The sequence below is a fragment of the Desmodus rotundus genome, chromosome 3, assembly GCF_022682495.2.
Source record: "Desmodus rotundus isolate HL8 chromosome 3, HLdesRot8A.1, whole genome shotgun sequence".
Taxonomy (NCBI): Eukaryota; Metazoa; Chordata; class Mammalia; order Chiroptera; family Phyllostomidae; genus Desmodus; species Desmodus rotundus.
Window position 1 is genome coordinate 105501413 of NC_071389.1, and position 27814 is coordinate 105529226.

The following is a 27814-nucleotide window of genomic DNA, read 5'->3' on the forward strand; positions in this document are numbered from 1 at the left end:
TGTGGGCAAGGGGTAGAAAAGCACAGCTTTTGCATATTTTCCAAACCCTGTAAAGTAAAGCTATGGTTGTCACATTAAGGTTGATTAGAATTGCAAAGAGAGGCTCTGGACATACATTTGGGCTTTTGTGTTTCCCTAGAAACTCAGAGAAAACAAGCAGAAGTGCTGTCTCCCCAAGTCATTGGAATTTTTCTCTTTCTCCTCCATGGCATGTTTAACAGTTACTTAAAAAAAAAAAAAAAAAAAAAAAAAAAAAAAAAAAAAAAGACCTCACACAGTGAGCTCCACACTGCACGGGAGCCCAGGTCTGGGCCTCACAAGAGACCACGGCTTGTCCTGAGCCACTCAGGGGGTGGTGAGGGCTATTTCTGTGGCTTCAGTTTGTCCATTCCCCAAGCACAGATGGGGCAGCACTGTACAAGGTCACTCTGCCCCCATGTTGCTGCAGCTGCTCACAGGTGGCTGGGAAGGGACAGAGACTGTGATGGGGGCCATATGGGTTCTGCCCAGCATGAAAAAGTCTCCAGCTCAAAACAGTAGCTCCATGCTCCTCCATACTTGTATCTCCCCCAACAGGAAACCTCCATGCCATTCATGAGTTGGTGGAACTCTGTGAGTGAGGCCACAGCGTTCTCTCTTTATCTATCTTAAATGGCCTTTAGATTGTGGTTAAGACGTAGACATTTGACCATCTATAATCCCTCCTCCACCTTTGTACCAAAGAACATCTTAATCTCATCTGCCAAAAATAGTTAAAATATCACCATCTAGGTCAAGCCTGTTCAGGGTTTGCTATGCCCTTACAGAAAAGCCCAGCACCCACTTGACAGCCCAGGGCCAGGTCCTGGTACATCTCCATTAGGAGAGATGCAGAGACTTATAACAGGAGATGCTACCACAACAACTCCCTACCCCACCCACAGCTCTGAACTGAGAGGGAGCCGCTCAGAGTGAAGGCCAACCTCACAGCTGAGCTTGACTCTATCCTCATAGGCGGTGAGAGGGCACTGGCTCCCTGGCCACAATACTCATCAGCTGTGTTGTTGGGTCTGTGGGGAAGAACCGGAGGGAAGATCTACAGAGGTGAACCAGCACAGCCCACCTACCTCCCTTACTACTGCCTCCCAGAGGGGTCCTTGTAGACTTCCTGCTGACCATGCCGGGTCATCTCTTCCCACTCATTGCCTTTCCTTCCCTGGGGGGTAGGAACCAGAGCTGTCTGCTCACTGCTGTCTCCCCATGTAACCCGGACACTGTCTGGCACAGAGCAGAGTCCCAGTAGGTGTGTGCAGGGATAAATGAACCCCATGCTCATTGACGAACTGAGGGAGCCCAGGCACGGTGCCCTCAACAGTGACTTGAGGAAGTGGTGGCCTAAACAATCCCATTGTTCTCTCCTGAGCTGAGACTCTACTGTGAATGGTTTCATAAGAACACATTTGGCTCAGAAAGCTGTGAAGTGCTGTCCCTTGTAGGAAACCCCCTCAGAGCATGCAAAGTTGGGCTTCTGGGCGGGGGGAGGACCACTCTGTGCCCAGAAGGCTAATCACAAGCCTCTGTCCACATTCAAATTGGGAGAAAATATCAGAATATCCCAAATTGATGAAATACTCAAATTTCCAAAGTACGACGGTGTGTGAACATTTATTACCATTAATCTATAGAGATGCCCTTAGTAAGTGCTCTCCTTTTTTCAAAGCCACTGGAGATACTTATAAAAAGAGTCTGATGAAGTCCTAACCCAGAACCTTAGAGAGTACTCTCTCTACTACACAGTTCTACCATTCTCAGGTCTGGGTACCCTACTTGGTTTATGTTAAACTGATAGCAGATTAATGGATGTGCAGCCCCAAACAAAAAAAATCCCCCCCACCTCTCTTTATGTAAATATATAATGCATATTAAAAATGCTTCAAAAATTATACTTTGCTAGAAAAAAAAGTATTACAAAGAACATGTTTCTTCAAAAGAAAAAAGCAACACAGGTAAAATAATAATAAGGTGATTTCCCTTTCACAAAACCCCAAATTCACTTTTTTTTAGCTTACACTTGACAGGCAACCTCAGGTTGAGTGAAGTCAGCCCAGCTGCACGGAGTAAAGCCCAGGGTCTAAGTGAGCCTGTGTCTCGTCTTCCCTTTCTAGGCTTTCTCTCCTTCCCCTCTGGTCCCACTAACTAATAGTAGTTAAAATGATGATGGCAGGCCCATTGGTGAGGGTCTTTGTAAAGCCTCCAGGTGGCTGTTCTGGTACTGCAAACCTGATTAGTCATCACCATTAAAATGAAAGAAAGACTAGGACGTGGAAAACCCCCAACCCATGCAGAAATACATGTACCTCTACACATTCAAATAACAAGAAACAAATGCAGATAAAGCAAAAGTACATACACACACACAGAGAACTGTATAAGCCTGGCTTTCAAACCACTAACAAATAAAATCTCTTGTTTTCCCTCCCAAGTGAGGGGCTGCACTTACCATTCTGGACCACGCTGATGAGGGTGACAATGGCCAGCAGGACAATGTTGCCCAGGGTTTCTTGGTCCATGTTTGCTTCAGGCTCACCAGGGAGGACTGCTCAGTGGCACCCACGTCTGCACTGTGCAGGAAGGGGAAGTGAGTGCCTGCAGTCTCTTTCATCATAAGAATTTCTGAAGGTCCCAGCACAATTACACAGTGCCTTCTTCTCCTTTTTTAACTAGGCACCAAAGTACCCTGGTTCAGTGTGACCTGCCAGGGGAAGCAGGGCTCGGGAAAGGAGAGGAAGGAAAGAAAATTAAAACATGTGTTTTATTTATATAGCACCAAAAAGATCTGTGTCCTGAGCACTGCCTTTCTTTTCTAGAATTCCTAGGTGTGGGGGAAGAATACTTAACACATGGCAGGGTCCACATTAGCAGCCCAGTAATAAGGCCTGGATAAATGAATGAATGAGGAGGAGAAACAGTTGAAAGCAACAAGAGAATTAAAACTCAACCAAAGAATTAAGATAAGGTGGAGAAATGGGGTTGCAGGTGAAATCTAAAGGAAACTTCCAAACAGGAGGTGTTATTAAACCCTGCAACTGAATCCCATAAGGCAATTGTGTAGACACCTTCCCTGGAGTCTTCTCAACATAATAACAAGAGTACAGAGAAGGCGTGAGGGTAGACCCGCTGGGTGGGGCGGGTGGTCACCTGACAGTTACAGAGCAGATTTCTCTGGTAAATGGCAACCTCTTGGAAGTTGCAGAAAAAAATGCCAGATTCCTGCAGTCTTCATCCCAGACTCAACAACTATTTGGCAGTGATTAAAAGGAGCTTTTAGCATCCTGGCTGCTGTGGCTCAGTGGATTGAGTGCAGTATATGAACCAAAAGATCATTGGTTTGATTCCCAGTCTAGGGCAAATGTCTGGGTTGCAGGCCAGGTCCCTAGAGAGGGTGTGTGAGGGGCAACCACATACTGATGTTTCTCTTCCTTCCTCCTTCCCTTCTCCCTAAAAATAAATAAAATCTTTTCTTTTTTTTTAAAAGAGGAGCTCTTAACAAAACCTCACTTGGAAAGAGAACATTGGCCAGTATGCCTGTTGGTGTAGGAGAGGCCAGTGTGGGGAAGCAGTCTCACACCTCTTGTACAGAGAAGGCAGCAGAGGCCCACTAGAGTGTCCCAGCTCCACTTAGGGAGAATGAGCCCTGCAGAGGCATCGTGCCAAGCAAGGGTGCACAGAGGCCTATTGCAAGGGCAGTCCTGGCTGGTTGTGACACTTGAGTACCCGCTTTGTGCCTAGCACTAGCAAGACTTTTGTGATCTCCTTAAAGAGACCTCATTTGTGTGGAAGTTTGCTTAGTTTCAAGGATTCTTGGGTCCTAGTAGACAAGGAGTCTGACCCCCACAAAGAGTTAGCCTGACAACAGCCATCATAACTTAGTGACAATGCATTCAAAGTGAAGGCCAGTCCCCTTAAAAGTGCTCTGATTGCAAACAATAGAATCGTAGCTCAAACTAACTTGGGGAAAAAAGGAAATGTATCGGCTCAAAGAATCCAAGGACCTGAACAGCCAAAAGTTGAAAAGAGTAGAGATGTGGTTGAGCCTTGAAGCCAGGAGATTCTCTCTCTCTCATGTGGTTCTCTCTCTCAAATTCTCTCTTTCTCTCTCAGCTTTCTTTAGCTTGTCAGCTTTTTTCTCTCCACAGACCAGTTTTCTTCACATAGTGGACAAAATGCCTACCTCCAACTCTGGAGTATTACCTCTCACAACTTCTGTCACCTGTGAAAGACTCACTTCACTCATCTAAGTCCTTAGGACTATCTCATTGGTCCCAGCTAATCAGATATCCATTCTTAGGACAACCCAATGGAAGGAACATGAAGGAATCTGGTCATTTCCATAGTTGTCATATGGTTGAGGGAGATTGTTCCCTAAAGGAAGTTTGGAGAGTTGAGAGGAGTACTGGGTACATCTGTTATCATGTTGCGACTGTCCACCACTTAGAATCCCAGATTAAAATGCCCAGATTAAAAAACGTATTAAAAATACGTTTATTGATTAGAGAGTGAGAAGCATCAAATGAGGGAGAAACATCAATTGGTTGTTTCCCATATGTGCCCCAACCAGGACTGAACCCACAACCTGTGTGTTAGGTATGTGCGGTGACCGGGTGTACAGGACAATGCTCTAACCAACTGAACCACATCAGACAGGGCGAAATGCCCAGTTTTTAAAGAAGGTTCTCTGTGCTATAGTCTGGTGTCTGTAAGGCTCACCCAATTTCCCGCCTGCCTGGTGTTTATGTTTATGGTGTGTGCATGTGTGCCCTGATCTGCAAGTACACAGAAAACATGAACAGAATCCGACATGGTCTGCCCAGATGCCACTGGGAATCTTGCCAGCTCTGTGGAATTCAGGGAGCCAGGAAGGGGCAGCCTTCTGCTGGTTTTCCAAGCTCCCAAGAGCCCACAAAGAACAGGGGTGGGGCACAGCCATTTCCACATTAGTACCTGGTAAAGGGGTCTGGTAGGAGGCCAGTAGCTGCAGCCTTCCTGTGATGGGACACCCACAGCTGAGATTCTGGAGTCACCTGCCAGAGTGGACAGCACATGTGGTGGAGTAAGCCAACTTCCCCTGGGAAGAGTGTTTTAATAGTCAGCTGAGTTGGCCATTAAATTCCAAGGTGCACATTAAGATTCTAGCTGCAGTGCAGAGGGACACTTATCCAAGGTGAAGCCTCTGGAAATGGCATTCATCTCAACAGAAAGCTGCTGAGACAGAAAAAAAAGGGGCAAGGACTGGGCAGCAGGGGAGGGGAGCACCGGCCTGCATCAGATCCTGGATCTCTAACAGGAGGGTCTCCAGCCCTTCAGTCACCAGCTTTCCACAGACAGCACTCAACCAGACCAAGCCTGGGACCAGAGGCTCTGAGACGCTGAGTCCTGGGGACCTTGCTTGTGTATTTGCTCTTCACCACAACCATCTGAATACAAATAATTCCTCCCATTGCCAAAGGATGCAAATGAGGTTTAGACATCTTAAGCCACATGCCTAAGGACACACCTGTAGTAAAGAGCAGAACCAGGACTCAAACCCAGACCTGTGTGGCTTCAAAGTCTGGGTTTTTACCATCTCCCCTCCCCAGAAACTGCTTCTGGAACAGTTTTCAGAACTGGGGACTCCCTGGTTCTCCTCCACCTGTGCTGGGCAGTCCCCTCAGAGGCTCATGAATTGAGCAATGGTTCCTCAGCCCCTAAAGAAAGATGTTTTTATAAAAGAAAAGAAAGGAAAACATATACCCTTCCCAGAAAATAACATATTCCCCAGACACTTGACCATCACTAAAGGTAATTTAACAAGAACTATCCCACAGCTACAGGGTATGAGCTGTGCTGCCCCCAGACCCCTCCTCCAGTGCTCTCAGTGTTTGTGCATATGCTGCACTAATCTAAATGTGACAGGCTGGTTAGACAAATGTGCTGAGCATAGGGAAGAATAATTAGCACATTCATTAATTAGAGTGCTCTTATATTTCTCTGTGAAGGACAACCATTTGTCAACAAAGATCAGGACAGTGAAGGCCAAGCAGAGACTCAGGGGAGCAGCAACTCAGAGAAGGCAGTGGCACTAATGAGCAGCTCTTTGAAACGTGGGAGCGGCTCATGCACTTAGTGGTAACACACCTCCATCACCATGGCAACGTGAGCCACTTCCATTGGGCGGTCAGCAACAACATCCACATATCTTCCATCTCACCTGGAGCATGTGTCACCACTTCATGACATCTCTTCCCTTCACTCTCCATTCCCTGTCACCCTCAGTGCTCAATAGGACAAGGGTTTCCCTGTACATATGGTGGGGAGTAGGGAAGGGACAGGATTTTCCAGAGCTGGGGTGTCAACACTAGACTGTACATAGAGATATTGCCTAGGTCTACAGGCACAAATGGTAGATAGTTACAAAGCAGTTCCTTTAAGTTCAGTCAGTCGAAAGACTATTCAGACTAATATTGATCCAAAAGATAAGTGAAATGAACAAAGACCAAACATGGTCTGTCCTAGATGTTACACACTGATAGTCTCCAGGAAAACCACATCAGTCTGGTTGAATGTTATGTCTCCTTCCCTGGCCACAGTCAGATGGTCTTTCTTTACGAGAACAGCCATGGTTCTGAACTGAATTGAACTAAATAGAGATGAGCCCTCACGTTATTATATAGATGAGGAAACTGAGGGAGGGTGAATTTGCTGTAACCTCAAGGCTGTTGACTAAACTTCACACATGCTCAGAACCCTAAGTTAGGTGTTTTACAAATCTAAATGACATTTACAGATATGACCCTTATTCCCCAGAATCTCAAGCTAGAAGCTGATATATATATATATATATGAGCAGAAGATATAATTCTATATAAGCTCATAGAATATATATGAGCAGAAGTCCACAGACAGTCACACAGACTGCAAGAAATCACAACAGTATGCAGAAAGCCTCTTCCCTCTTCTATCACAAATACATACCACACAGTATATTGTTATGAGTTTGCAGGAAAATAAAACAAATAATCCAGAAGTGCAGAAAATATGCCATGTATTGAGCACAACAACAGATGTTAGACATAGGTTCCTTTGCTGAGTATCAGCTTGATCTGTCTTATAGACTCTCTAAGGAGAGGAGGTCAGCAATGGGCACAGCCTGATGTGGGAACATTTAATTCTAATAAGATTAAAAATCTTGATGCTTATATATGCTCAGCTGATTTTTGACAAAGTAATTGAATGAGGAAAGGGAAGTTTATCAACAAAGGGTGTTTGAACAACTGGATCCATATGCAGGGACTAGGAGGAAATTGTACCCAAAATTCACACTAAATATAACTAGAAATGGGACTTAAACATAAATGTAAAAATTAAACTATAAAGCTTCTAGAAGAAAACAGAGGAGAGAGATTTTGTGACCATGAGGAAGGTAAAGATTTTTGATAAGACACAAAAAGTTTATAAAGAAAAAAACCAATACATTAGACTTCATGAAAATTAAAATCTTCTGCACTTAAAAAGACACTATTGCTCTGACTGGTGTGGTTCAGCAGGTTGTACATCATCTTGCAAACTGAAAGGCTGCTGGTTCAATTCTAGGTCAGGGTACATGCCTGGGTTGCCGGTCAGGTCCCCAGTTGTGGGCATATGAGAGGCAACCAATCGATGTAACTCTTGTGCATTGATATTTCTCTCCCTCACTCCCTCCATTCCCCTCTCTTTAAAATTAAATAAAATCTTAAAAAAAAACACTATTAAAAAAATACAAAGGCAAGCCACAGACAGAGAGAAAATATTTGTAATACATAAATCTGACAAAGGACCTCTATCCAGAATATATCAATATACAGAACTTATTTCCAGTCAATAATAAAAAGATAACCCCATTTTTAAAATGGATAAATGTTTAAACAAACATTTCACGAAAGAGGATATAAAAATGGCCAATAAGAACATGAAAATATGCTCACCATCATTAGTCAGCAAGGAAATACAAATTAAACCACAATGAGGTCCCACTGTAAACCTCTGAACATGGTTAGCAGGGATGAACAGCAAGTGGAACTCTGATGTGTTGCTAGTGACTAGTGAAGATGGGAATATATAAATAAAAATACTTTGGAGAAAGTTTGGTAATTTTCCAAAAGAAATGAAAACACATGTCCTATATTAGTCAGGGTTTGACCAAAGAAGCAAAACCACTAAAAGATTATATCTACATAAAAACTTGAGACTTCTGGCCAAAATGGAGGGGTAGGTAAATATACTTTGCCTCCTCACACAGCCAAAAGACGGACAACAACAAATTTAAAAACAAAAAAACCACCAGAACTTCCAGAAAATTGAATTGTATGGGAGTCCAACAACCAAGGAATTAAAGAAACATTTATCTAGCCTGGTAGAAGGGGCAGAGATGACACATGGCAAGGTGGCAGCTGGAGAATTAGGTAAGTGAGGCAGTGGCTGCCAGTCCCACATTTGCATGCAGATAAACTGGGAGGAACAACTGGGGAGCAAGACAGACCATGCAACCCAGGGGTCCAGCATGGGAAAAGAAGCCTCAAAACCTCTGGCTGTAAAAACTTGTGGGGGTTGTTGAGGCGGGAGAAACTCCTAGCCTCACAAGAGAGTTTGTTGGAGAGACCCATATGGTCCTAGAATGTAGACAAAACCACACACCCAGGAATCAGCACCAGAAGGGCCCAATTTGCTTGTGGGTAGCAAGGGAAGTGACTGAAAGCCAGCTGAGAGCTGAGCAAGCAGCATTGTTTCCTCTCTGACCCCTCCCCAACATACAGCGCCACAAAGCAGTGATGCAGGTTGCCCTACCCTGGAAAATACCTAAGGATCCATCCCTTACTACATAACAGGTGTGCCAAGACAAAGAAATATAACCCAAATTAAAGAACAGATCAAAACTCCAGAATAGTAACTAAGCAACGAAGACATAGCCAACCTAGCAGATGCAAAATTCAAAACACTGATAGTCAGGATGCTAACAGAATGGTTGAGTATGATCGCAAAATACAGGAAAAGGTGAAGGCTATGAAAAGTGAAATAAAGGAAAATGTACAGGGAACCAACAATGAAGGGAAAGAAATGGGAACTCAAATCAACAGTTTCCACCAGAAGGAAGAAATAAACATTCAACCAGAACAGAATGAAGAAACAAGAATTCCAAAAAATGAGGAAAGGCTTAGGAACCCCCAGGACAACTTTAAACATTCCAACATCCAAATCATAGAGGTGCTAGAAGGAGAAGAGGAAGAGCAAGAAATTGAAAATTTATTTGAAAACATAATAAAGGAGAACTTCCCCAATCTGGCAGAAGAAATAGACTTCCAGGAAGCCCAGGAAGCTCAGAGAGTCCCAAACAAGTTGGACCCAAGAAAGCACACACCAACACACAGCATGATTACAATACCCAAGATTAAAGATAAGGAGAGAATCTTAAAAGCAGCAAAAGGAAAGGAGACAGTTACTTACAAAGGAGTGCCCACGAGACTGTCAGCTGATTTCTCTAAAGAAACCTTGCAGGCAAGAAGGGGCTGGAAAGAAGTATTCAAAGTGATGCAAGGCAAGGACCTACATCCAAGATCATCCTATCCAGCAAAGCTATCATTTAGAATGGAAGGGCAGATAAAGTGCTTCCCAGCTAAGGTCAAGTTAAAGGAGTTCATCATCACCAAGCCCTTATTATATGAAATGTTAAAGGGACTTACCTAAGAAAAAGAAGATGATCAAAACTATGAACAGTAAATGACAACAAACACAGCTGTCAACAACCAAACCTAAAAAACAAAAACAAACTAAGAAAACAACTAGAACAGGAACAGAATCACAGAAATGGAGATCACATGGAGGGTTCTCAGCAGGAGGGGGAGGAGGAGAATGGGGAAAAAAGGTACAGGGAATAAGAAGCATAATTTGTAGGCACAAAATAGATAGGGGGAGGTTTAGAATAGTATAGGAAATGGAGAAGCCAAAGAATTTATAAGCAAGACCCATGGACATGTACTAAGGGGCAAGGTGAATGCTGGTGGGAGGGGGGTGTAGGGTAGAGGGGAATAAATGGGAGGAAAAAATGGGACAACTGTAATAGCATAATCAATAAAATATACTTCAAAAAAATTTTTAAATAAAAACTTTAATAGGGATTTGACCCAACACAATTGTGGAAGCTGGTTAAACAGTCTCAGTGTTGTATTTGTTTACTAAGGCTTCTGTAACAAAGTACCACACATGGGTGCCTTAAAACAACCAAAACTGATTGGAGAACAGAAGTCTGAAATCAAGGTGTCAGCAGGACCGTGCTGCTTCTGAAACCCATTAGGAAGGGATCTGCCCTTGCCTCATCCAACTCCTGGTGGTAGCCAACAGTCCCTGGTGATCCTTAGCTGTACCTGCACCAGGTCAGTCTCGGTCTCCATGGTTTTGTGGTGTTCACACTCATGCTTCTGTCTTCACATGGCCATCTTCTTATAAGGACAAGAGTCATATTGGATTAGGATCCCACCCTACTGCAGGATGACTTTTCTTAATAAATTATATTTGCAATTACCCTATTTCCAAATAAGATCACATTCTGAGGTACAGAGGTTAAAACTTCAACATGTCTTTTTGGAGGACATAATTCAGCCCATAACAGTGAAGCTGCTATTTCTACAACTGTTGCTGAAGCTTAAACTATGAAGGGAGACGATCAGGAAGGGAAGAAGGACACAAAGTGGGGAAAGCAAGAACAAACTTGAACCTACAAGAGTGAGCTGAGACTACAATCTGTGAGGATACCATGAGGACAGGCTGTAGCCCATGTCTGTCCTGACATTAAGCCCAAACCTCAGTCACCAGTCTTTCTGCAGAAGAACACGGTGCCTTCACCACAGATAAGCTGAAGGAGTTTCTGGTAGGACAACTGAGAGCTCAGCCAACCAGGCGAGTCAGCATAAACAACCAGGTATATGCAACAGACCCATGTGCACTGCCTGCCCTCCTCAGCAGAGGCAGAAGGCGGCCACTTCATTCCCACCTGCCTGACCTTGTAGAAAACCTCCTGTGGCACACACTAACCCAGAGCTATGCAGGGAAGTGAAATGAGGAAAATATGGCTGCAGCCTACGCAAGTTCACACAATATGAATGTACCACAGTCTAGCCCTTGTCAATTTGGTGGCCATATACACCCCTTTAAACCAAACAGAAGTTAACTTCTAAAAAAGTTAATCACAAAATGATTCTTCCATCTAACACAATGAAACTTTCTCTCATAAAACAGAAAATGCACTAATCCTGTCCCCTGGAAAATGGTATAAATCTCTTCACTCATCTTTAGGTGACATTCTTTCTGCTTCTCAGTCATATTTCCCTGTTGATAGCTGGCAGCTTAAATGCTGATATAAGGTTAACTACTATTAACATGGATTATGTTAGATAGTAGGGAATTGAATAGAAGGATAAAAAATTATTAACATATACACAGTTATATTCAGATCAAGATGAAGAAATCTTCTACTCTAGTGAAGTCCTCATTTCTTTAACTGGTTGTAGTAGCTGTTGGCTAATAGTTGTAATCACCTTCTATTACCCCTACTACCATACTATAGTTTCTCTCAGCACATACCTCAACTGGTCAGCTTCCTTTCCTGGAGAGGTAACCAAATCTTTATTCCTGAAGAGCCCAGACCATTATCAGTCCTGTAGTTATTGAATTATTGCTGTTTTCCACTGACGGGAATTACAGGACACTGGAGCACAAACTCCTTGCCCCCATTGCATAGTAGCAGTCTGATGTCCCTTTTATAATCAGATCAATCACCCAAACAGATAAAAGAACCCCCTTCTTTGCTGGTTGGTTCATTGGCATGAAGAGATGGTAAACTGCTTCCAGTTTAATGGAACTGTTTTTGTGTTCTCTGATGAAAGCCTTGCTCCCCTAGGAACTAAGATTTCTAGACTAGCAGGCTGAAAGTTGCAGAGATGAGAAAGCTTAATCATTATCAGACCACCAAGGGTGATAGTGAGAAAAGCCACTCTCCTTTTCACCCCAGGATTCCTGGACCCCTGAGTGCTGGCTATGGGAGGAATCACATCACTTATGGGTCACTAATTTGAGCACATACTGCATCATGAAGGACATAACCCCAGCTCTACGAGGTGTGGCCACCCAGCTGGTGTTATAGGTAAGGCTTTAAAAGTCCATTTCAGAGTTCTAAGCAGGACAACTGCTTCATTGTAAGGCCAATGAAGGCCATGATCATGAGCCCATCGCTAGATTTTCTCTGCTGTGAAATTACTTCTTTGATCAGAAGCAATGGTAGATAGAATTTTGTGACAATGGGATCAAATCCAGAGATAGTGAGTGTAGCAGAAGCCTTATGATCAGGGAAGGCAAGTCATTTTCCAGAGCAAGTGTCTATTCCAGTGAAGAAAAGTACTGCCCCTGCCATGACAGGCTAGGTCCATTATAACTACCCTTCCACCAGGTGGCTTTCTATTCACCGGCTGTAACTCAGGGAATGGCATCAAAGTGATGTAGATTTTCATACTTGGTTGGTTGAGCACTCAGCAGTAGCCAGAGCTATATTAGCCTCGATGACTGGAAATCCATGTTGGTGTATCAACACATAACCTTGCCCCAACCCCTAGGCACTATATTCGTAAGCCCAGTGGGCAAGAACCAGGGTATCTGGGGAAAGAGGGTAACTGATGCCACTGAAAGAGATCATCTTGTCCACGTGATATTAAGCTCCTCCTCTGCTCCAGTTGCTTTTGTAGGCATTCACAAAGAATACCTATTCTTACATTTTCTGTGCATTCAGAGAAATCGATCCATACACATCTTCCCCAGATCTCCTTGCCACCAGTCTTCTGATCAGGTCCCTTCCAAGTTCCTGACAATCCATCTAAACCATTGTACACTGTCCATGAGTTTGTGCAGATTTGTGCTTAGGGCCATTTTTTTCCTTTGGGCAAAAGGAACATTCACTTTCACTGCTCAACGTTTACCCACTGAGGAGATTATCTTTTATTACTGTCCTCAGGGCCACCCCAGAGTCAAGCTATAGTCTTCAGCTATCTACTTTTGGGTAATACCAGCATACTGTGCAGACACCTGTAAACCATGCTTCAATTTTTTTCTTCTTCAGTTGACTGGTCATTGAGAACTCCTCATGAGGCCATAGATTCAGATTGAGAGGAGCAGTCAACTTGGCAATAGTAGTGGCCAAGGGCATGTGCTTCTTTCTTGTGCAGTTTTTCATGTCTTCAGGACCTGCTGGAGTCCAGTCTCATTCATACATTCCTTCCTCTTGACGATGGGATGCTGCTGTGTGAACCCATCTTCTTGGTTTGGGTCGGATGATATTCTGTTCGTGATGGACAATTCAGGTCACAAGATGGCATGATAGCTGATGGTACAGTGTTCAGTGTTTATTACCAATAGTAGGCTAGGTGCTTATCAAAATGAAAATCATTACCTTCAGAGGGTAATACAGCTTTGCTCCCAAATCCTAAAGAACTACACTGGGGTTCACCTAGAGTGGCTGTCAAAAGCTCCAAACAGCATCCCTATCTGCCACTGATTCTTCAAGCATCCATTTGAGTCTTAAGGCTCAAATGGCACAGCAGCCTGAATTTGTATGTAGAGCCTTCCTTTATTATAGAGTCTCACTCAAAATTGACAGCTGTTTAGGGCACTAGGTAAATGGGTTAGACCAGCATGCCCAAATGTGGGATATGTTGCCCCTAAGAGCCACAAAGACCTACAACTCATTGTGAATTTTCTCAGTGGAAGGAGGGGCCAGATGTAAGAACTTGTCCTTCACCTTGGAATGTATAATTTGACATGGTTCAGACTATTGGATTCCTGAGGAATTTCACAGCAAGGGCAGGTGCAGAGTTTTTGTGGAATACAAATTCACTCCACATAGACACATGGCCTGTATTATAATGTTTGTGGCAGCTTCATTCGAAATAGCCAAAAACTGGAAACCACCCAAATGTCCACCAGCAGGTAAATGGAAAAAACAAGTTGTGTTATATTCTTACAGTGCAATTATTCAGTAGTAAAAAGGGATAAACTACTGATGCACAGGACATACATGAACCTCAAAACCATTATGCTGAACAAAAGAAGACAGACAGAAAGGAATGCGTGCTGTATGATTTCATTTACATGAAGCTTTAGAAAAGATAAACAGTATAATCTATATTGACAGAAAGCAAAGTAATGTTTCTGGAGCTGAGACTGGACTGATAGTGACTGGGGAAGAACACTAGGGAACCTTTATGGGGTGGTGGAAGTATTCTATATCTTGATTTTGGTGATGGTTACATGAATATACACATTTACCAAAACTTGTCAAATCATGCACTTAAAATGGGTACCTTTTATTATGTGTAAACTGTACCTAAATAAAATTGATATTAAAACAGCATTTTAAAAAATGTCTGGTTTAGTAGCTCAGTAGTGTTTTTCACTGAGAGGTTAAAGTAAGTTGCATAGAAATACACAATCAGTTTATTTAATAAAGTTTCAAGAAAGGAATTTATATTAACTATGACCAATGAATTAGAGTATCTTCTCGCTTTGCATTTCAAATGGGTTAGGAATATCAAATGACAGAAATCTCCATAATCTATTCTTCCTTCACAAACCAGCTAAGCTGCATGAAGGACAGAGCCAGGAACACTAAAATCTTAGTATATTTCCCTTGCTCCATTGTTTGCTTTGGCCTCTGTTTTAAGTACGCAGGTGGTATGACCACATGTCTGAGATTCTAAGGTCCGGGACCAGTTATCCTGGACTGACCCAAACAACATATAGATTTCCCTTCTACAGAAAAAAAAAAACAACAACAACAATGAAATAGCTGTAAATTGCTACAGATCTCAGATCCTCTATCTTTAGCAAGAAGCCACCCAACTGTGAGATTGGATTACCTGCCAAATCCCCGAAGGAGACTGAGGGGGTGGAAAAAAAGGCATCTGGAAGCTAAAGGAAGGTATTAACTACAAATTACCTCAAAGAAGGTACAAATCAGTTACCAGGAGTTTCCTTTATTCTGTTAGGAACTGATTAGAAAGGCTTCACAAGAGAGAACGGAATGGTTCTACTTAAGCCTGAATCTGAGAGCACTGGGAAAGTACATGCTGATACTCCATCAGAGAGCAAGCAGTAATAGCTAACATTTATTGAGGGCTCACCTTTTACTCAGAATGGTGCTAAACATTTTACATGCATTATCTTATTTAGTCCATTTTACCAGGATAGAAACTGAGACTCGCAGTAGCTTGCTCAAGATTTAAGCTAGTAAATGGCATAACTCAAAGAGAGAACTGAGCTCTTTTTCTGGTCTAGTTACCACCTTCTATGAGCTCTGTCACATGCTCTGGTCCTCTCCTAGATTCTCAGTTGGGTGGTATGAAACATGGATACTTTCAATTATCAACACATTCTCAGCAAACTAAAAATTGAGGAAAACTTCCTCAACTTGATAGAGAAATCCGTGAAAAACCTACAGCTGACATCATACTTAATGGTGAGAAACTAGAAGTTTTCCTGCTAAAATCAGGAATGAGACACCACTCCTTTCAAAATTGTTCTGAAAGTCCTAGCTAATGCAGCAAGACAAGAAAGAAAATAAAAGATATATAAATTGGGGAGGAATAAATAAAACTGCCTTTGGTCATAGATGGCATGATTGTCTATGTAGAAAACCTGAAAGAATTAGTCAAAAAAAAAAAAAACACCTTGAAACTAATGAGTAATTATAGCAAGGTTTCAGGAACAAGGTCAATACACAACAGTCAATCACTTTCCTATATATCAGAATTGAGAAAGTGGAATTTGAAATTAAAAATATAATGCCACACCAGGGACAGTAGCATATAGAAGCACAAGATGCAGGATAGACTCCCTGGATTTGAACACAGGCTTCACCACTAACTAGCTTTTACCTACATAAGCTATCTTGTCACACAAGCCACAAGTCTCAGTAAATGTCAGCTTTCTCATCTGTTAAATAAGAATTATGTTGCAATAAAATAAAGTATAAAACAAAAAATTCTATGGTCAAAAAACAAGTAATAAAATCAGAAAAAAAATATATAATGCCATTTACATTAGCATCCCTCTCCCAAAATAAAATATTTAAGCATAAATCCAACAAAATGTGTACAAGATTTATATGAAGAAAGCTACAAAACTCTGATGAATTTAATAAAAAGATAAATCAAAAAATGGATAGATGTTTCATGTTCATGGATAGGGAGACTCAATATTGTCAAGATATCAACTTGATTATAGGTTGAACTTGACCTATAGATTCAATGCAATCCCAATCAAAATTCTACCAAGTTATTTTGTGGGTGTTGACAAATCAAATTCTAAAATTTATATGGAATGGGAAAAGACCCACAATATACAAGTCAAAATTCAGAAGACTGAAGCCACTGCCTGGCTTCAGGACCTAACTATAAAATGGTAGAAATCATGACAGTGTCTATTCTTTGACAGAGGAACAGACAAATAGATCAATGGAACAGGATATAGAGCCCAGAAATCAACCCTCATAAATATAGTCATCTGATTTTTTAAAATTTATTCATTTTTGTATTTTTATTGAAATATGATTGATATATAACATTATATTAGTTTCAGATATACAATATAATGATTTGATATTTGTATAATTGCAAAATAATCATCACAATAGATTAGTTAATATCTAATATGACATATAGTTATAATTTTTATACTTGTGATCAGGACTTTTAAAATATACTCTTGTAGCAACTTCTAAATATACAATAAAGAATTATTAACTGTAATCATCATCTGTATATTATATCCCCATGACTTATTTTTTTATTTTTACTTATATCTATTGTTTATTTCTCAATTACAGTTGATATTCAATATTATTTTATAATAGTCTCAGCTGTACAGCATATTAGTTACACAATAATATCATTTACAAAGTGACCCCCCAATATTCTAGTACTCACCTGGCACCATACATAATTATTACGATATTATTTATAGTCAACTGATCTTTGACAAAGAAGCAAAGGCAATACAATGAAGATAAGATCATCTTTTCAAGAAATGGTGCTGAAACATCTATGTGCAAACTAGACACAGATATTACACTCTTCACAAAAATTACCAACACATTAGTCTCTTAGCATGTCCTGCCTCTTATAAATCATGATCTTAAAGTATCTTCACCAGAGCAACTGGTACTAAAGGTGTTTGGCGATCAGAGCCCCAAGTAATTTGTTAGAAGAGTGATCCAGGGTCTTTGACTGACCTATTAAAGGAATTGTGGAATTACATACAGTACCCAGATCCTAAAAAGGATCAGATGACAGCTAGGCAGGAGGACTAAATGCTACATATTGTCTATCTTCTCTGATTTATGTTCTCACTCAACAAATACTTACTGAGCATACATACCCCTGGTTTGGTACTAAGTAAATTAGACCCAGTCAGTGGTAATACTGGTTGGGATTAATTTTATCTATATATAAGCAGAAAAACCCAAATAGCAATGGCGTAAGCATAAAAGTTTATTTTTCTCTCATGTATAAAAAAATTCTGGTGGTAAGCAAACCAGAGCTGGTGTGGCAACTCCAAGATCATCAAGGACCCACATGCCAACTCTCCTTCTGCTCCACCATCCTAATATGTGGCTGCCATCTCATTGTCACTTGATTGTCCAAGGGGCTTCTGATGTTTCTAGCATCTGTTCTGCACTTTAGGAAGCAAGAAGGAGAAAAAGTGAGAAGAGAAAAGAGGAATCACACTTCCAAAGAGCTTTCCTGAAAATCCTACCCTGCCATTTCAGCTTCCATCTCATTGGCCAAAATGCTGTCACAAGGTTATTCCTCTCTTCGGAAAAGACTAAGAATGTAATCTTTTGACAAGGCACATTACTGCCTTGATGGGGTCTGGGGTAAATGGGAAATGGATAACAGGGTAGAGAAGTATTTTCAGTCCTTTTTTACAGTGGATATTGGGAAGATCTTCCCAGAGCAGGTGCCATGTAAGATGAGACCTGAAAGTTGAATAGATATTAGCTTGGCAAAGAGGTGAGGAAAGGGGAAATTACATGTTCAAAAATCATGAGCAAGAGAAAGATCACAACGCAGCTGAGGAACTGAAAAAACTTCCACTTAGCTGGAAACCAGACTGAAGGGGTGGTATGAGAGGAGCCTGGGGAACCATGTTACAAAGGGCCTTGCCAGTACCATCAAGGAGTCTTGAAATGATCCAGGGGCAAAGAGAAGCCACTGGAGAATTTAAGAGGAGGTCCTGGCAACTGGATTTACATTTTAAAAGACCAGTCTGGCTACAATGTGAACAGATTGGAGGGGCCAGCATGAAGACAAGAAGAACACCTGGGGCTCTGTGCCAGAGATCTGAGAAAAGAGGGTAGATTATGGTTGGTGGGTAGCAACAGCCTTACCCAGAAGATGGTGGATTTGAGGGCAATTTATTAAATAGTCACTACAAGGCTTAGCGTGAGATAGGGGATAAGGAAGAAGAATCAAGAATAAGTCTCAGCCCTGGCCAGTGTGGCTCAGTTTGTTGGGCATCATCCTGCAAAGCCAAATGGGACCAGCTCGATTCCCAGGCAGGGCACATGTCTGGGTTTTGGTCCAGGTCCCCAACTGGGGGTGTGCATGCAAGAGGCAACCCATTGATGTTTCTCTCACACATCAACGTTTCTCTCCCTCTCTTTCCCCTCCCTTCTCCTCTCTCTAAAAAGAAATAAATACAATATTTAAAAATAAAAGAATAATTCTCAGATTTCTGACATTCTGGATACACGTTGGTGCCATTCCCCAAGAGCTTCCTCTCTGACCCTTTCACTACAATCACTGTTACAGTACTTGGTCAGGGATCACTCAGGCACATAGCTAAAGTTCCCAGTGCTTGGTTGACTTTGGCTGTTCTTTTTTTTTTTTTATTAAACATTTTTTTTATTGTTGTTCAATTACATTTGTCTGCATTTTCTCCACACCCCTCGATCCCACCCCAGACAAAACCACCTCCTTCCCCTGCCTTTACCCTCCCCCTTGGTTTTGTCCATGTGTCCTTTATAGTAGTCCCTGTAATCCCCTCTCCCCACTATACCCTCCCCACTCCCCTCTGGCTATTGTTAGATTGCTCTTAACTTCAATGTCTCTGGTTATATTTTGTTTCCTTTTCTCTTTTGTTGATTATGTTCCAGTAAAAGGTGAGATCATATGGTATTTGTCCCTCACCGCCTGGCTTATTTCACTTAGCATAATGCTCTCCAGTTCCATCCATGCTGTTGCAAAGGGTATAAGCTCCTTCTTTCTCTCTGCCCCATAGAATTCCATTGTGTGAATGTACCATAGTTTTTTGATCCACTCATTTGCTGATGGGCACTTAGGTTGCTTCCAGTACTTGGCTATTGTAAATTGTGCTGCTATGAACATTGGGATGCATAGGTTCTTTTGGATGGGTGTTTCAGGGTTCTTAGGGTATAATCGCAGCAGTGGAATTACTGGATCAAAAGGCAGTTCCATTTTTAGTTTTCTGAGGAAATTCCATACTGTTTTCCACAGTGGCCTCACCAGTCTGCATTCCCACCAACAGTGTACTAGGGTTCCCTTTTCTCCATATCCTCTCCAACATTTGTTTGTTGATTTGTTTATGTTGGACACTCTGACTGGTATGAGGTGGTACCTCATTGTGGTTTTAATTTTCATCTCTCTGATGGCTACTGATGCTGAGCATCTTTTTATATGTCTCTGGGCCATCTGTATGTCTTCCTTGGAGAAGTGTCTGTTCAAGTCCTTTGTCAATTTTTTAATTGGATTGTCTTCCTGGAGTGGAGTCGTGTGTGTTCTTTATATATTTTGGAGATCAGACCCTTGTCTGAGGTTATCATTGGCAAATATGTTTTTCCATACTGTTAGTTCTCTTTTCATTTTAATGCTGTTTTCTTTAACCATGCAGAAGCTTTTTATTTTGATGAGGTCCCATTTGTTTATTCTTTCCTTTGTGTCCACTGCTTTAGGGGACATATCTGTGAGGATGTTGCTGCGTGGAATGTCTGAGGTTTTCCTGCCAAGGTTTTCCTCTAGGACTTTTATGGTGTTATGACTTATATTTAAGTCTTTTATCCACCTTGAAATTATATTTGTCTATGGTGTAAGTTGGTGATCGAGTTTCATTTTTTTGCACGTAGCTGTCCAGATCTCCCAACACCATTTGTTGAAGAGGCTATTTTTGCTCCATTTTATGCTCCTGCCTCCTTTGTCAAATATTAATTGACCATTGAGACTTGGGTTTATTTCTGGGCTCTCTGTTCTGCTCCATTGATCTGTGTGCCTGTTTTTATGCCAGTACCAGGCTGTTTTGATTACAGTGGCCTTGTAATACAGTTTGATATCAGGTATTGTGATCCCTCCTGCTTTGTTCTTCTTTCTCAAGATTGCTGCAGCTATTTCGGGTTGTTTATGGTTCCATATAAGTTTCTGAAATGTTTGTTCTATATCTGTGAAATATGTCATGGGTACTCTAATAGGGATTGCATTGAATCTATAAATCGCTTTGGGTAGTATGGCCATTTTGATGGTGTTAATTCTTCCAATCCATGAGCATGGTACATGCTTCCATTTGTTTGTGTCTTCCTTAATTTCTTTCTTCAGTGTTGTGTAGTTTTCTGAGTACAGGTCTTTTACCTCCTTGGTTAGGTTTATTCCTAGGTACTTTATTTTTCTTGTTGTTATATCAAATGGGACTTTTTTCCTGATTTCTGTTTCTGCAGTTTCGTTGTTGGTATACAGGAATGCCTTTGATTTCTGAGTATTGACTTTGTATCCAGCTGTTTTGCCAAATTCATTTATTAGGTCGAGTAGTTTTTTGATGGAGTCTATAGGATTTTCCATGTACACTATCATGTCATCTGCAAACACTGACAGTTTCATTTCCTCCTTTCCAGTTTGGATGCCTTTTATTTTTTTTTCTTGTCTGATTGCTGTGTCTAGGACTTCCAATACTATGTTGAATAGGAGTGGTGAGAGAGGGCATCCTTGTCTTGTTCCTGATCTTAGTGGGAAGGCTCTAATTTTTTGTCCATTGAATACGATGTTGGCCGTAGGTCTCTCATATATGGCCTTTATTATGTTGAGGAATGCTCCCTCTATTCCCACTTCATTGGGGGCTTTTATCATAATTGGGTGCTGTACCTTATCAAATGCTTTTTCTGCATCTATTGATATGATCATGTGTTTTTTGTCTTTGCTTTTGTTTATGTGGTGTGTTATGTTTATTGATGCACCATCCTTTCATCCCTGGGATGAATCCCACTTGATCATGGTGTATGATCTTTTTAATGTATTGCTGGATGTGGTTTGCCAATATTTTGTTGAGAATTTTAACATCTAAGTTAATCAGCAATACTGGCCTGAAGTTTTCTTTCTTTGTTATGTCTTTATCTGGTTTTGGGATTAGGACGATGTGGGCTTCATAAAACGAGTTTGGGAGTCTTCCATCTTCTTGATTCTTTTTGAAATAATCTGTGGAGGATGGGGGTTAGCTCTCCCTTAAATGCTCTGTAGAATTCTCCTGTGAACCCATCTGGTCCAGGGCTTTTGTGTGTCAGAAGCTTTTTGATTACTGTTTCAATTTCATCATGTGTTATTGGTCTGTTCAGGCTTTCTGCTTCTTCTTCATTGAGTTTTGATAGGTTATATTTTTCTAGTAATTTGTCCATTTCATCTAGGTTTACACATTTCTTGGCATATAGTTCTTTGTAGTAATTTCTTACAATCCTTTGTATTTCTGTGGTATCAGTTGTAGTCTCTTTTCTTTCATTTCTGATTGTGTTTATTTGGGTCCTCTCTCTTTTTTTCTTGATGAGTCTGCTTAAGGGCTTGTCGATTTTGTTTATCTTTTCAAAGAACCAGCTCCTGGATTCATTGATCCTTAGAATTGTGCTTTTAGTCTCTATGTCATTTAATTCTGCTCTGATCTTGGTTATTTCCTTCCTTGTACTTGCTGTGGGTTGTCTTTGTTGTTGTTCCTCGAGTTCTTGTAGGTGTATGGTTAGGTTGTTTATGTGAGCTGTTTGTATTCTTTTTAGGTAGGCCTGTATCACTATAAACTTCCCTCTCAGGACTGCCTTTTTGTGTCCCTTAGGTTTTGAATTGTGAGTTCATTTTCATTTGTTTCCAGGAACTTTTTGATTTCTTCCCTAATCTCATTCTTCACCCATTCATTGTTTAATAGCATGCTATTCAATCTCCATGTTTTTTAGTGTTTTGGGGTTTTTTTCCTTGAGATTTGTTTCTACTTTTAGTGCCTTGTAGTGAGACAAAATGCTTTATATGGTTTCAATTTTCTTGAACTTGTTGAGGCTTGTTTTGTGTCCTGTCATGTGGTCTATCTTTGAAAATGTTCCATGTGCATTTGAAAAGAATGTGTATTTTGCTTCTTTGGGATGAAAGGCTCTATATATATCAGTTAAGTCCATTTCTTCAAGGGCATTGTTCAGTGACACAATATCTTTGTTGATATTTTGTTTGGAAGATCTGTCCATCTTTAACAGTGGGGTTTCAAAATCCCTTACTATAATTGTGTTGCTATCAATATCTTTCTTGAAGTCCTCCAAGATTTTCTTTATGTATTTGGCTGCTCCTATTTTGGGAGCATATATATTTACAATGTTTATTTCTTCTTGGTGGATTCTTCCTTTGAGCATTATAAAGTGACCATCTGGGTCTCTCTTTATGGCCGGTTTTTGGAAGTCTATTTTGTCTGATATGAGTATTGCTACCCCTGCTTTTTTTTCCTGTCCATTTGCTTGGAAAATTTGCTTCCAGCCCTTCACTTTCAGTCTGTGTAGGTCTTCTGTCCTGAGGTGGATCTCTTCTAGGCAGCATATGTGTGGGTCATGCTTTCTTATCCATTCAGCTATTCTATGTCTTTTGATTGGAGCATTTAATCCATTTACATTTAAGGTTATTATTGATAGGTACATATTCATTGCCAATTTTTTGTACCTATGTTCCTCTCTTTCTCTCTCTTTTCCTTCCTTTCCTTAAAGCAGTCCCTTTAGCATCTTTGCAGAGCTGGTTTGGTGGAGGTATATTCTTTTAGACTTCTTTTGTCTGGGAAGTTCCTTATTTGGCCTTCTATCTTGATTGAGAGCCTTGCTGGGTAAAGTAGTCTTGGTTGCAGGCTTCTGGTTCTCACTACTTGGAATATTTTTTGCCATTCTCTTCTGGCTTGGAGAGTTTCCATTGAGAAGTCAGTTGCTAACCTTATTGGGGCTCCCTTGTATGTTACTTCCTGTTTCTCCCTTGCTGCCTTTAAGATTCTCTCTTTGTTTGGAATTTTGCCATTTTAGTTATGATGTGTCTTGTAGTGGCCCTCTTTGGGTTCCTCTTTCTTGGGACTCTCTGTGTTTCCTGGATTTGGGTGACTTTTTCTCTCATCAGATTAGGGAAATTTTTCATCATTACTTTTTCAAACAGGTTTCCTATCCCTTGCTGTTCTTGTTCTCCTTCTGATATTCCTATTATACGGATATTATTTCATTTCATGTTGTCCTGCATTTCCCTTAACCCCTCTTCATTCTTTCTGAGTCTCTTTTCCTTTTCTTGCTCATTCTGGGTGTTTTTTTCTACCTTGTCCTCCAGTTCACTGATCTGATCCTCTGCTTCATCGAGCCTGCTTTTTATTCCTTCTGCTGTGTTCTTCAGTTCAGAAATTGTATTCTTCATTTCCTCTTGGCCCTGTTGATAGTTTCTATTTCCTTCTTCATGTTGATATAGTTTGCAGTGAGTTCATTGTAGTTTCCCTGTAGTTTGTGGTAATTCTCTGTGAGCTCATTGAGCTTCCTTATAACCAATGCTTTGAACTCAGTATCTGATAGTGGACTTGCCTCTATTTCATTTGGCATTGTTTCTGAGACTTCCTCCTTTCCTTTCATTTGGGGATTGTTTTCGTCTTCCCATTGTTTGTGAGATTCTTCCTGTTAGCCTCTGCTTCTTAAGTTGCTCTGTTCTGTTCCCCTGGGTTTATGGTGTGAACTTCTGTGGTAGAATACCTATGAGATTCAGTGGTACAGTCTCCTTGATCTCCCAATCTTACTGATCTTGGACTGTGGTTTATGTTGGCTCTGTGTATGTCTTTGGTTTTCGGTTCTTGTTGAAACTTTCTTTGGTAGGTCTTTCCCACCAGCTGGTTATCTGAGGGTCAGTCTGTCCCCCACCTCTTGTTTTCTGTTTTGCAGATGTGGGCAGGTTGTGTTGGAGCTCGTTCTTCCATATGTACAAGGTTTTGAGGCTTTTCTCTTGCTCTTGTTCAGTTGTTTGCTCTTAGTAATTTCTTCACTATTTATATGTATTTTCAGATAGGTCCTGGGTTGAGTTAGTGTGACTTCCACTCCCTCCTTCACCTTCTCTTGTTCTTAGCTGTTGGTGTTTCCTTTGTTGGTGGGTTTCCTCTTCCAGGAGGTATCCTGGTATTCACGGCTTCTACCTACTCTTTTTTATTGTAAGTTGTAGGGGGAAGGTGAAATGGTTGAAGACAGTAGGAGTGTATTCTATGATATTTAAAGTACCAACCCTTAGAGAAGAGATAGGAGATCCTTTGGATATACATATAGTGTTAACCATGATAATTGACCCACCTAGCCACTTTTTAGAAAGGGAGGAAAGAAGATAAGTCTCTTTTTGTGTGTGTGGGGGGGATTATAAGTTGTATCTAGAAAGCTGTGAGCTTATGGGAGGTCAGATTATGAGGTAAAGTGAGAGTAAAGGGTAGAAATTAGGTGTAATGTGTGAGAGAATAGATTTAACCACACCAGTAATAAAGTTCAGGAAATAGTAAAGTGGGCTGAGATCTGGGAGAAGTTCTGTGTAGTATTTACAGATGTATGGAACAGCTATTATTTACAATAGTAATGGTGCAACAATAATATGACAGAATCTATGTGATCTGGATAACTAGAATAGGGAGTATAGGTCCTATAGTAGTGTGTTAATGGAACACAAGTGAAGTGAAAGACAGTTAATTAACAATACACTGTGAAAGAGAGAACAAGGGGAAACCAGTCAAACAATGCAAATTAAGCAGTCAAGCGAAGAAGACTAAACAGAAAGAAGATACAAAAATACTAATAAAATGAGTGATGTAAGGATAATGAAAGAAAATAATAATGCAAATATACAATATCTTGCAAGTTCTCTGGAGTAGCAAAGTGAAATTTGTTTCACTGTCTCAGCTGTTGGAATGTCCCCTCTTTGGGTCCAACTTTGGTCTTTTCAGAGTTCCAGGTTTTATTGTCTCACTTGTGGGGATTAAAAAAAAAAGACAACGGAAGGAAGAAGAGATACAAAGGGAGAGAAAGGAGGAGTAGAACAACAAAGAAGGAAAGAGAGGAAGAAGGTGCTAAAAGAAAGGAAAAATAAAATAATAATAATAATAAAGAATAACTTAAAAAAAAAAAAAAGAACAACAAAAACAAGCCTGCTGGCCAAGCCAGTTTTGCTGGTCTTTTTTTGGCTGTGGCCAACTCAGGCAGTCTAGCCCAGCTCTTCTCCATCCCAGCCAGCACTCGGGTAGCCTCTGGCCCAGCTCTCCAGCGGCCCCAGACCCATAGGTTCAGGCACTCACCCTCCTCGGGGCTATGGTATGTGTGTGTGCACGGGGCCTTCCTTGATTCGCACTCTCCCCGGTGCCTGTGGTCTCACTCTCTCTGAGTTGCATGCTCCCCGATCAGTGCCTGTAGTCTCCAGTGTGCACTCCTCCTCCCCCTCTGCCGTGCTTAGGATTTGGGCTGGATATCCCCCACAGCCCCACGGGAGCACTGGGCAGCTGGGTGGAGAGGAGACTGGAGCTGTTGCTGCAGGAGAGTTCCCCAAAGTGGTCCCGAGGGCCTTTTTCTTTTGGAGGAAATCTTCCTGCTCAGTCCTGCCCCTCCATACAAGGAAGGGCCTGTCCTCTCACGCAGCCCACCTCTCCAGCTAGACCAGGGACTGTCCAGGTCAGAGCCCCACAAGGCCCAACTCTCAACTCTCCCAGGCCAGCACCCACGGTCTCCATGTGTTTACCACTTCATCCTTAGTCCTCTCCCTGTGACTTCAAGCACCCAGGTCTCTCTCAGTGCTGCTCAAGCCTTGTTTGACAGGGGAGGGAGCCAGCTCTCTCCTAGGAGTCCTGCGGCAGGCCCGGCGGGCGTGGGCCTGGTGCTGCAGTTGCCCTGGTCCCCACGCTGGTCCCAGGGACCTTTTTGTCCTAAAGCAGTCCCTTTACCATCTGTTTTTTCAGTGTCCTCAATATTTTTTTTGTCTCCTATCTTCATAAATGCTGGGGTACTGTTGGCTGTTCGCTTTGTTCCTCAGTAGATCGGGTAGGTATTTCACCCATGTGCAGGGGGAAGTAGACTCTGCTCCCACTTATCTCACCACCATCTTTCCTCTGACTTTGGCTATTCTTGAGGGAATGTTTGATAAACACCATAGCTCCCAAACACCACACTTGGCAGTACTATTGAAATGTGACAAAATTAGACTCAATGCCGATGTATGTGTATTAAAAATGAATAGCCATCTCTTAGGGTCTCCTGACAGGAGGAGTAGAGGCAGGTGTAGTCAGCTAGCAGAAAGAAGGCACATGGAGTAGACTCAGTGAGTGGAATACTGAATTACAAGCTTCATTTCCCCCCAAATAAATGGCTGCAGGGGATTCCTAGCTCTAGATTATAGGTTCTGCATACTCACTGAGTTACAACACCTGCAATCAAATAGGATCTGTGCCCACAGAACAGTGGGGGGAGATATTAGAGAGGTGGCCCCTGAGGATGCCCTCAGGTTGCAGATAGCCTAGTCTCTTAGGAATCAGCAGGGAGGAGAGAGAAATGCTCCTTTGCTTTTTTTTTTTTTTCATATTTTAATGACAGAAATTTTGCAACAAGCAAGCAAATAGAGTTCTCATTAAATGACTGGGCATTCAAAGATTCAAAAGTTAAATTTCTTCCCCTGGCAAAATTAGCCTGACCACATGAACAGAGTATATACAGCATTAACATGTTTTTGGTTCTGTTTTCCTTTCGAATAAAATAGCTGAAAACATTATTGTTTGTGTTAAATTAGTTTTATAACTAATACAGGATGTGGCTAAATTCATATTACTGTGATAATTTTAATAGAATTTCCTGACTCCTACAGGCTTGTCAACTTTTAACACTGAATTAAACATAAGGTCCCAATGTCATTAATATGAAATGTTCAAATTCCCTTTTGACTGTGATTATATTTTGCTTATCATTCCTGAATGTTGTATTAAGTCTATTTTAAAGATACCCCAGGAGACCCTTCTATGTTTAGTGCATTGGAAGAATAACAGATGTTCTCACATATTCTGAGAAATATTATAATTTATGTTGTATTTGAAGGTTGTTAAAAACCACTTAGAGATCTATTTAGGTGGTGAGGGTTTAGGTAATCTATAATATCTGATGGTGTTGAATATTATAAAATTAAAGGGTTACTTGCCTGAAAAGAAGCCCAGAAGCCCAAAGGGATGCTAATGTGTGACAGAAAGAAACTCAATGGGGAGTTTTTAAAAAGTCCCAGACTGAACACACCCTGATGGATAGGCCCTTCCAAACATGGGGGCTCAACACAGGGCCAAGCCAGGAGAAATCACTGAGGCAGGGAAGCAGCTGGCAGCCTGGGCCACTTCCCACCCCATAAATGATGTTCCTGCCACCATTCCACTCTAGGCTCAGAGGCTACTGATGCCTCTTTCCCTGCAT

The 27814-nt window shown here is 41.4% G+C and overlaps 1 protein-coding gene across 3 annotated transcripts in view; it reads right to left on the reverse strand.

The window, feature by feature from the left end:
• The window catches only part of ALOX5AP (arachidonate 5-lipoxygenase activating protein), an 89978-nt gene that overhangs the window by 22705 nt on the left and 39459 nt on the right, over positions 1-27814 (reverse strand). Inside the window, exons 2-3 of one of the 3 annotated variants that reach the window (XM_024580845.3) lie at positions 4981-5104; positions 2480-2749 (exon numbers count right to left, since the gene is read on the reverse strand). In XM_024580845.3, the coding sequence (XP_024436613.1) occupies positions 2480-2549 (70 nt within the window). In that variant the 5' untranslated portion in view covers positions 2550-2749; positions 4981-5104. The remainder of the gene's footprint in view (positions 1-2479; positions 2750-4980; positions 5105-27814) is intronic. The other 2 variants (XM_045188136.3, XM_045188135.2) reach the window with 2 other exon arrangements.